Source organism: Medicago sativa, chromosome 7, assembly GCF_051527215.1.
Source record: "Medicago sativa cultivar Bolivia chromosome 7, Bolivia_mono, whole genome shotgun sequence".
NCBI lineage: Eukaryota > Viridiplantae > Streptophyta > Magnoliopsida > Fabales > Fabaceae > Medicago > Medicago sativa.
The window spans coordinates 35,167,776-35,178,373 of NC_140755.1; the positions used below are offsets into that span (position 1 = coordinate 35,167,776).

The window sequence follows — 10,598 nt, forward strand, 5'->3', positions numbered from 1 at the left end:
TTTAGCTTTGATAGGGACTTTTCCCTTAGTTTTGCTTTTGTTCTTAAAAAGGGAAATGTTTGTAATATTTTCAATTATCAAATGAAACACTGTTCCTTATGATGTTTACAAATACTTTGACAAGTCCTTCAACAAAAAAATGGGTCTATCTTTGCATAAGCGTCATGCATCATTTTGCATTTCATAGTCTCAAATTCGAGTCTCACAATTTTTATTTTCCATGAAAGGTCAACTCGTTTCAAAAGTGGTCCGACTGTCCTCGTCCAAGGCCAACTCGCACCTACAACACTCGTGCAAACAAAAAGAGTGAACGTATCAGTCGGAACAAGAGATCACAACACTCCAGGCCGAGTCAGAGAGACTGAGCACCCTGGTGGTTTCACTGGTAGCTTCGCAGAATCAGTCCCAGTTCCAGCAAGGGCCCAAACGCCAACGTCAACAACAGGCTCGACAACAGGCTCCAAAGATGCAGTTTGACCCAATCCCAATGACGTATGCTAAGCTGCTTCCCATCTTGCTCATGAAGAACCTTGTCCAAACTAGAAAGCCTCCTCGAGTGCCTAACGGGTTGCCGGTTTGGTATCAACCTGACCTCTCATGTGCCTTCCATCAAGGAGCACCCGGCCATGACATTGAGCATTGTCTCTCTTTGAAGATTGAAGTCCAGAAGCTGATTGAAGCCAATATATTGCTTTTCAAAGATTGAATTCGGACGTGCAAGCCACATTTGGGTCATTTTTTATGTTCCTTCTACTATTTATACATTTGGGTCGTTTTTGATGTTCCTTCTACTACTTATCTGTTCAAATAATGCGTTGGTTTGTTGTTTGCTGCTTTTCAAAAAACATCTTTTCGTCCCGCCCGAGACGAAAGTGAACTTGTGTAGGGCTTTTTGCTTTAAGTATTGTCGTCATTAATAAAAAGGTCGTTTTGATCCCGAGTTTGTTTTATTTTGTGCTTTTTTTTCTGGAAAAATGGTAATACAAAAAACCAAAAAATATAATCATTCTCAAATATCTGCATAATCATAACTTATACTTACTTGTCAAAATCAATAATCAAATCATGCATTAATAAACCCGTTGAACACATTAACCATGTACTCTCTTCCAACTTTGAGTTCCTTGTATCTGAAGCTGAAGAAGAGGAGAATGAAGAGACTCCCGATGACATCTCTCGTATACTGGGGTATCTTAGCCGTCGAAGCTGCAAACAAAATATCAAGAAGATTGTCGGAAGATGGCAGTCATTTACAAAGACTGGTATGAGATGTCACCGTTGCCTCGCATGGATATCGTACTTCAGTACACATTTCAACAGGGGCAACCCCCCTCTTTCTCCCAATATACAACATGGACGTCGTGCTTCCCGTGGAGGTCAAAGTCCCGACAATAGGAGTTCTGCTAAAGTCCAAGCTTAATCGAATTTAAATGCATGACGACCTTGTACAAATATATCAAAAGAGGTTTGAAGCGAGCTCCTAACAAAAAGGTTCGTCCCCATGAATTTCTAGAATGGAACTTTGTACTACTTTCCAACCAGAGTCCAGGGGCAAGTGGATGCCTAATTATGAAGATTCGTGTGTAGTGGCTCTTACAATTATGGATGGTGACAAACTCACACGTCCCAAGAATGCCGGTGCAGTCAAGAAATACTCTGTCAAAAAATAAAAGCTTGGTAAGTCGCAAACCATAAAAGGCGGCTTAGGCAAAAATGAGCGTCTCGGTGGACTGAAAACCCGAAAGGGCAGTCCAGGCAAAAATTAGAGACAAAAAAATGATGATTATCCTGATAGATTGAAAACCCGAAAAGGGTGATCTATGCAAAAGTTAAGGATCATGACAAAGTAACTGCATCCGGTCAAGCACAATCCGCACCTGCTATCAAAGAACCTCTGATTCAAAGCATCTACAGATCAAAGACTCAGAACAAGGGCATTTGAAGTTGTCAGAGAGAATAACAGTTATTGTGTTCAATGTACCTGTCCCGTATATTTACCATTTTCCAAAAAAATTTCAAAGATCCGTGGAACCATGCCATTGGTAGGTCACCACTCAATTCATCAAATTTGAGCCTGTGCTCATTTATTTGGAACTCTCATTTATTTTATTTGCAAAATTTCTTCTATTTTTGATGGCAATACTTGAAGCGGAAATTTTCAAAATACAAAAGCTTTTTTTTTTACATCTTTTGAAAAGTGTGAACAACAAACACATTCTCTTTGAACTCATGAGTAGTTGAAGCGTACATCAACATCCGCCTCGAGAACGGTTACATTCCAGAAGAGAAACATGGCTAAGCAATGTGGAGAGGACCTCTGCTTTGAGCAAGATGCTGTCACAGTCCAAAAATACAAAAAAAATATACAAAAATAAAAGCTCGCTAAGTTGAAAATCCGAAAGGGCGGCTTAGGCAATAAAGAGCGTCCCGGTGGACTGAAAACCCAAAAGGGCGGTCCAGGCAAAAATTAGGGGCATAAAAAAAGGAATATATTCCCGGTGGACTGAAAACCCGAAAGGGCGGTCCGGACAAAAGTTAGGGATTTTCAAAAGAAAAACAAAAACAAAAAAACATGACAGTTGAGGCGTACCAGTGGAAGAGCACTCTACGCTGGTTTACAAATGGCGACTTCTTCCAGACTTTTGGTTAAACAATGGGCTTTCTCCCTAAGAGGCATCAGTTGCTACCCTGTGCCAGGTTTTACACCATCAACGGCTCGATTTGTTCACATAATATCATCCCCAATAAAGTTTGTCGAGTGTTTGTACTGCGATGTCAGTCTGCCTCCCATCTTACCTGTCTTGTCTTGTCTCATCGAGTTCACCTGCCACATACAGTTTATACAGTCATACAAGTTACAATTGATATGTTCATACACTCATACAATCATACATTCATACATTAATACTTTCACACATTCATACGCTCATGCATACGCAACATATACATGGCATCATTCACACATGATTGCATTAGTCACCAAAATCTTGTTTCGGTCGTGTATCTTCAGTTCGATTTTTACTTATCATTGTGTCAAGCCGCAAGTTTCTAGACATGAACATCTGGCATTTACCTTCTTATCGTCAAAAGTGTCATCCCCAGTGTGTCTGGTCCAAAGATGTCACTCATTATAAGCTCGGTGGATTCCTGCGAACTCTTACAAAGCCCGGTGGATTCCGGCAATCTTTTACAAAGGCCGGTAGATTCTGGCACAACCTTGCAAAAGCCGAGTGGATTCTCGCAAAACTCTTATAAAGCCCAGTGGATTCTGGCCAACTTTTATCAAAAGTCGAGTGGATTCTCGCAAAAGCCGAGTGGACTATCGCAAAAGCCGAGTGGATTCTCGCATATGTTTACCAAGCCGAGTGGATTCTCGCAAAAGCCGAGTGGATTCTCTCAAACCTTATCAAAAGCCGAGTGGATTCTCGCAAATTTTCATCTTGTTTCAAGCTTCCAGTCCTAAACAACGGACCGTTTGAGTTTGCTACTTTCTCTTGTTTCAAGCTGCCAGTCCTAAACAACGGACCACTTGAGTTTACCTTTTTATCTTGTTTTAAGCTGCCAGTCCTACACAACGGACCGCTTGAGTCTACTGTTTATCTTGTTTCAAGCTGCCAGTCCTAAACAACGGACCGCTTGAGTTTACCTTTTTGTCTTGTTTCAAGCTGCTAGTCCTAAACAACGGACCGCTTGAGTTTTTGCTTCGTTCCAAGCTGCCAGTCCTAAACAGCGAACCGCTTGAGTTTGCTTTTTATCTTGTTTCAAGCTGCCAGTCCCAAACAACGGACCGCTTAAGTTTACCTTTTTGTCTTGTTTCAAGCTGCCAGTCCTAAACAATGGACCGCTTGATTTTACCTTTTTATCAATCATTCCAAGCCGCCAGTCCCAAACAACGGACCACTTGAGTTTACCTTTTTGTCTTGTTTCAAGCTGCCAGTCCTAAACAATGGACCGCTTGAGTTTACCTTTTTCTCTTGTTTCAAGCTACCAGTCCTAAACAACATACCGCTTGAGTTTACTTTTCATCATATTTCAAACGGTCAGTTCCCACCAATGAACAATTTGAAATCGCATTTTATTTTCTCACAAGTGTCATTCCTAGTTTATCTGTTCAAGAGATGTCGCTAATCAAATCAATTTCAATGGTGTCACCCCCAGTTTATCTGCTCCAGCGACGTCGCTAATCAATTTCAAGTGGCTAGTTCCGACAAAAGGTCAGCTCTAACCCTTTCAAAAGTGTCATCCCCAGTGTGTCTGGTCAAGAGATGTCACCCCAAAGTTTTTTGTCTTCATACAACTATCAATACGGTAGTAGATAATCATTTTCCCCAGTGAAACTACATTCCCCTAGCGGAGTCGGATCCCTTTTTCTTCAACGAATTTGGGTATCCTGTTGTTGTTTCTCATTTCAGTCAAGTCATATTTGTCGTCCTACATTCATACTACGAGCATTCATAGCATCTTAGGTCCAAAATTGGTGTGCTTTGTATTTAAGTCTCTTCGATTCGATCGAATCAAAGATTCCATCTTCAAATCTCCGGACGAAGAAACTTAAATAGGGGCATCTGTCATACCCCAATTTTTGACCTAAGGATCCTACATTCATACACCGACACGTGTCACCTGACCCTGATCAGTCTCCGTTTCAGTGGAAAATTTGGCAGAGAGGTATTTTAATATACCTCATTTTTTTTGGTTTCGAGTCGGGTCCTCTTCTCTCTATTTATTTTAATTTCAAGTTCCATCTTTTATTAATTTATTTTAAAAAAAAATCTTTACTTTTGTTTTATTTTTATTTTTATTTTAATCTTATCTTTTGTATTATAGAGGATGAAGATGAGTTCCATAGTCAGCAAGATGATTCTGAGAACCAATCTCAATGCTCGGATTATGTAGAGGACACGCAGGTACAACAGCAACGAGATGGGAGTTTACTACAACACGATGTTGATGGGAATGTTGAGTCTTCTGAAATCAGAAACAAGAGGAACGCTGAGTTCTTAAAGGCATCTTGGGCCAACATAGCAGATGATGAAGAAGCTGAAGCCAGGTTAATTCAAAACTTGGAGAAAGATCATGATGCTGGAATTGATCAACAGTGTGAGCTAGCCCCATTCAAGTTGGTGCAAAGAAAAAACAAAAGTCCAAAGAAGAGTTAGGCAGCAAGTAACAGCTACAAAATCAGGTCAAAGGTTCCAAACTCTAAACCTTTTAAATGAAATGCATTTATTGGAACATAAGGGGATTTGCCAATGCCCCTTCTAGATTGGCTCTCCAAAATCTTATTACTAAAAACAAGCCTGACTTTGTTTTCCTCTCTGACCTTGGATGAACATAGATAATATTCCCACCAATTGGTTTTCTAGACTAAACCTTAAGCTTTTTGCCCAAAATAACCGTGATGACCTATTACCAAATATCTGGTGCTTCTGTAACACATCTCTCAATCCTACCATTCTCCAACTTGATGAACAATTTGTTTCTTTTTCCTTAACCAATCAAAACCAACACTTTGCTATAGCGGCTGTTTATGCTTCTACTTCTGCCTATAGAAGAAAACATCTGTGGTCCAAACTCAATACCTTACAAGCACAACACCAAATACCATGGAATTTTATCGGAGATTTTAACACTATCCTAGGAACTCATGAACACCGTGGCTACTTCCCACAAGCCACACCACCCATGATAGATTTCGAAAATAGGACAGATTCTTTTGAGTTGCTGCATCTTCCAACTAGAGGTGCACAATTTACATGGAATAATGGTAGAAGAGGAAGAAGACATACTCAAAGAAGATTGGATAGATCTATTTGTAACCAGGCTTGGATAGATATGTGTACCTCGGTCTCATGCTCTACTCTCATTAATGTCACTTCTGACCATTACCCTTTGCTTCTAAACTTTGAAACTGCAGATGTTTGCTATGCTTCCTCATTTAAATTCCTCAAAATGTGGTCTCTGCACTCTAATTGCAAAGATTTCATTGCATCTTGTTGGCAAGAAAACTTTGTTGGCTGCCCAATGCTTATTCTTTCAAAAAAAACTGAAGCTGCTAAAAACCAAACTCAAAGTTTGGAATAAAGAAGTGTTTGGTAATGTCCACCAAGATGTTGAGAATGCTGAAATTTTATTATCCCTCATCCAAAACCGCGTTCAAACCTCTGGCCCCACTGATACTCTTCTAAACCTTGAGAAAAGTGCACAAAATGGCATGAACATAGCCCTTGATAGACAAGAAAGTTTCTGGAGAGAGAAAGCCAAAGCTAAGTGGCATGTGGAAGGTGATAGGAACACAACTTATTTTCACAGACTTTCTCAAATCAAAAACAAAACAAAGCGTATTACTAGCTTGAGAGTGGATGAGAATTTACTTACAGATACTAATCAAATTTCTGAACATATTGTTAATTATTTTGAAAATTTGTTTTGTACTAACCCTATTTTGCAGGACTCTTTACTTGTGGAGGAGGTCATTCCAAATTTGATTGATGACAACACCAATAATCTTCTAACTATGCTCCCTACACATGCTGAGATCAAAGCTGCAGTCTTTAATCTTAATAAAGATGAAGCACCTGGACCTGATGGCTTTGGCGCCTTCTTTTTTCAAACATATTGGGATATAATTCAAAAAGACTTCACTGATGCTATCATGCAGTTTTTTGTAACAGGCTGGATTCTTCCGAACTTCAATGCTAATACCTTGATTTTGATTCCAAAGCATCCTCATGCTGACAGTGTGGACAAATACAGGCCCATTGCTATGGCCAATTTCAAATTCAAGGTGATCTCTAAAATCATTGCAGATAGACTTGCAAGCACCCTCCCTTCCATTATCTCAAACAATCAAAAAGGTTTCATTAGAGGAAGAAATATTAAAGACTGCCTGTGTCTTGCTTCTGAAGCCATCAACTTGCTGGACAAGAAAGCTTATGGAGGCAATTTAGCTTTGAAAATTGACATTACCAAGGCCTTTGACACTTTAGATTGGGGTTTTTTGCTGAAAGTCCTCAAATGTTTTGGTTTCAATCAGATATTTTGCAATTGGATAGCTTCAATCCTCTCTTCTGCTCAGCTTTCTATTTCTGTTAATGGAGCTCAAAAAGGATATTTCAACTGCACCAGGGGGGTCAGACAAGGAGACCCATGTCTCCTCTTTTGTTTTGCTTAGCTGAAGAAGTTTTAAGTAGGGGCATCAACAAACTTGTGGAGGAAGGAAAGGTCAAGCTCATTTCAGGAGCCAGAAACACATTCATTCCTTCTCACTGCTTCTACGCAGATGATATCATGATTTACTGTAGAGGTAACATTGAAAGCTTACAATCCCTAAAAAACTTATTTACTAGATATGCTAACTCTGCTGGCCAAGTTATTAGTGCTAGGAAATCTACCATCTTTGCTGGTGGAATATCACAGACAAGAATCCAGAACATCATCAATCTCCTAGGTTTTGAAATTGTCACCACGCCTTTTAATTACCTTGGAGTGCCTATATTCAAGGGGAGACCAAAGGTGAGCTATCTGCAGCCGATAGCTGACAAAGTTAAGGCAAAGCTAGCAGCTTGGAAGGCTTCCCTTCTTTCCATAGCTGGTAGAGCTCAGTTGATCAAATCAGTAATCTTCAGCATGCTTACGTACTCTATGGCTATCTACTCTTGGCCAATCTCTTTATTGAAGACTATTGAAAAATGGATTAGGAATTTTTTTGTGTAGTGGTGAGATTAATACAAGGAAGCTGGTCACAGTGTCTTGGAAAAAAGTTTGCAAACCTTATGATGAAGGTGGTTTAGGGATTAGGTCTCTAATTTGTTTGAATGAATCGTTCAACCTCAAGCTTTGTTGGGATTTCCTCCACTCTCAGCAAGATTGGGCTTTAATTTTGAGACAAAGAGCTATCAGAAACAACAAAAAAATCAGGTACCACATCTATTCCTCTATTTGGTCTAGCATCAAATTTGAATATGACACAGTAAAAGGGAATTCTAGCTGGTTGATTGGTAATGGCCTTCAGGTGAAGTTTTGGGAAGACGGCTGGTGTGGAGCACCCCTACTTGATTCTTTTAACTTAACGCTCAATGATATTACAACCTTTCCAATTTTTGTCAAAGACTATATCAGGAACTCTCACTGGAATATTCCGGATAATATTATTATTTAGTATCCGAATCTCAGGCTACTTGTTAATCAAATTACAATTCCTACGGAAGATTGTGAAGACAGGTTAATTTGGAATCATAATTCTAATGGAGAGTTGAGTTTACAGGATGCTTATAATTTCAAGAGGCATGCGGCAGCGAAAGTGCAGTGGGCTTCTCTTCTTTGGTGCAAAGACATTCCTCCTTCAAAATCTCTTCTAGCTTGGAGATTGATTCATGATAAGGTCCCTACAGATGAGAAACTCGCAGAGAGAGGTTTACACTTTCCTTCTATGTTTTCTTTATGCTACAATCATACTGAATCTACATTCCATCTATTTTTTGAATGTTCTTTTGCTTACAAACTTTGGTGTTGGCTAGCTTCAGTAGTAAACTCTATGTTACATTTCCAGTCCATCACTGATATTTGGTCTTTATGCAATAGGGGCTGGTCCCCACAATGTAAAGTAGTTGTACAGGCTTCCATTGTTAATATTATTAGTACTATTTGGTACTCCAGAAATCAGTCCAGATTCAGAGACGTTAAACCAAACTGGAGACTGGCTATAAACTCCATCATTTCTGGGGTCACGCTTTCAGGTAACAACACCCTAAAGCCCTCAAACTCATCAGTCAGTAACCTAGTCATGCTCAAAAAGTTTGATATCATTGTCAGACCGCCTAAGCCTCCTGATATAAGAGAAGTCTTTTGGTCACCACCTTTAGGTGACTGGATTAAATGTAATACAGACGGTTCATCTAGCTCAGCATCTTCATCTTGTGGAGGTATTTTCAGGGATTCCAACTCGCTTTTCTTGCTTTGCTTTGCTGAGAACCTAGGTGGTGGCACTGCCTTTCATGCGAAGCTCTCAGCAGTTATGAGATCTATTGAGCTGGCTCACCAAAGAAGATGGAGGAAGCTTTGGATTGAAACAGACTCATCTTTGGTAGTCTTAGCTGCTTCCAACATGGACCTTTTACCTTGCGCTTTAAGGAATAGATGGAAGAATTGTCTTGCCATTTTAAATCAAATGCAATACATCATCACCCACATTTACAGGGAAGGAAACAACTGCGCTGATAAGCTTGCTTCCATAGGGCTTAGTCTTCAAGGTATCACTATTTGGTTAGAAATACCTCCTTTCTTAAACAGCCTCTATGGCCATGATAGGCTAGGATTACCAAATTTTAGGTTTGTAAATTGTTAGGAGGTTTTGGTTTTTGTCCCCCTCCTTTTGTTTGTTTTCCTTCTCCATATATATATATATGTTTTGAGGTAGCAGTCCTTTCCTGCTCCTCCATTTTGGTTAAAAAAAAAATTATTAGTCTTTGTCATTCTTTTTTTTACTATTTTTATTTTTATTTATTTTTAAATGGTCCATATCCAAATCCAGTATGTTAATCATCCAAAATGTATCTGTTCCAAGAACTTAGCACAAGGGATAAGCACACGCCTCATCTGCAGGCAAATCCAGTTCACAGTCTGCTTCCATCCCAATCCAAGCACAGGTTTTTCTACCTCTCTAACAAACCCTCAATTCCCAATCCTGGCACTATAAAAAACCAACACAAGAGGCAGAGCCGAAATTCACCATTCAATACCTGCAAACGCTCAATTCATCACAAACCTACAAAAGAACATAACAGCATCGAAAACCAGTAAAAAAAAAAACTCATCTCAACACCAATTCAAGAACATCACAACATTAACCAATACCCTCAAAAAACCTGCGCACAACACAAAAGAGAGGGAGGCCAATTTGAACGCAAAAACAGCCGAAAAAGAATTCATCAAACCTACAAAACTCAGACGCACAAGTCATAGCCAATTCACAAAAAACCATCATAACTCGTACTCTCGAACCATCGCATAAACCAATCTGAATACACAACCATTGATCATAAACCATTTAAACCATAACCTACATCAAGAAACCAGCGAATCACGCTCATCATATCACCATCCCAAACAACAATTTCCAACGAACCAAATCTCACGAATCAACACATCAAAACCAAACCTCAGCTCCAACCCTCCAAACCAATTCAACACAATCACGCCAATCCGACAGCCATTCGGTTCAAATCCGTCACTAATCAGAACGCAAATCCAGCAACATGTTCCAGTCGCAGTCGCAGCAGCCACACAAGACAAATCCCGTACGAATCTGATCCAACACAGACATAAGAGAAAATGTGGTTTCTTTTAATTGTTCTTAGATTTAGGTATTGCTGGAATCTTTTTTTGATAGGAAAAACATGGGAAGAAAAGAGTAGAAGAAGATTAGACAAAAAAAAATTGCAGTTTCCGGCGCCGGAAACCACCTCCGTTCGCCGGAAACCGCCCTTACCTTTCACCAGTTTCTGGGTTTAAGGGTGAACACTATGTGTGTTCTTGAGAGGAAAGAAGAGAGATGGGAACCGATTTAAGTGAAGAGAGAGAGTGGAGAATTGAAAATG

The 10,598-nt window shown here is 39.7% G+C and overlaps 1 protein-coding gene across 1 annotated transcript; it reads left to right on the forward strand.

Annotated features, from left to right (window-relative positions):
* The first annotated feature begins 487 nt into the window (after window positions 1-487).
* LOC146905902 (uncharacterized) lies at window positions 488-9,346 on the forward strand. The gene is made up of 7 exons (XM_085728674.1): window positions 488-641; window positions 1,137-1,262; window positions 4,828-5,123; window positions 5,918-7,009; window positions 7,129-7,617; window positions 8,267-8,414; window positions 8,520-9,346. Exons 1-7 carry the CDS (start codon window positions 488-490, stop codon window positions 9,344-9,346), a joined length of 3,132 nt encoding a protein of 1,043 aa, XP_085584800.1.
* The last annotated feature ends 1,252 nt before the right edge of the window (window positions 9,347-10,598 follow it).

Excerpts from the sequence above, each read along its gene's own strand:
- LOC146905902 (XM_085728674.1), top strand. The coding sequence starts at position 488 with ATGACGTATGCTAAGCTGCTTCCCATCTTGCTCATGAAGAACCTTGTC. Across the intron at positions 7,010-7,128 it reads ATTGGGGTTTTTTGCTGAAA|GGGGGTCAGACAAGGAGACC; the intron begins GTCCTCAAATGT and ends CAACTGCACCAG. Across the intron at positions 8,415-8,519 it reads TGAGAAACTCGCAGAGAGAG|CTTCAGTAGTAAACTCTATG; the intron begins GTTTACACTTTC and ends GGTGTTGGCTAG.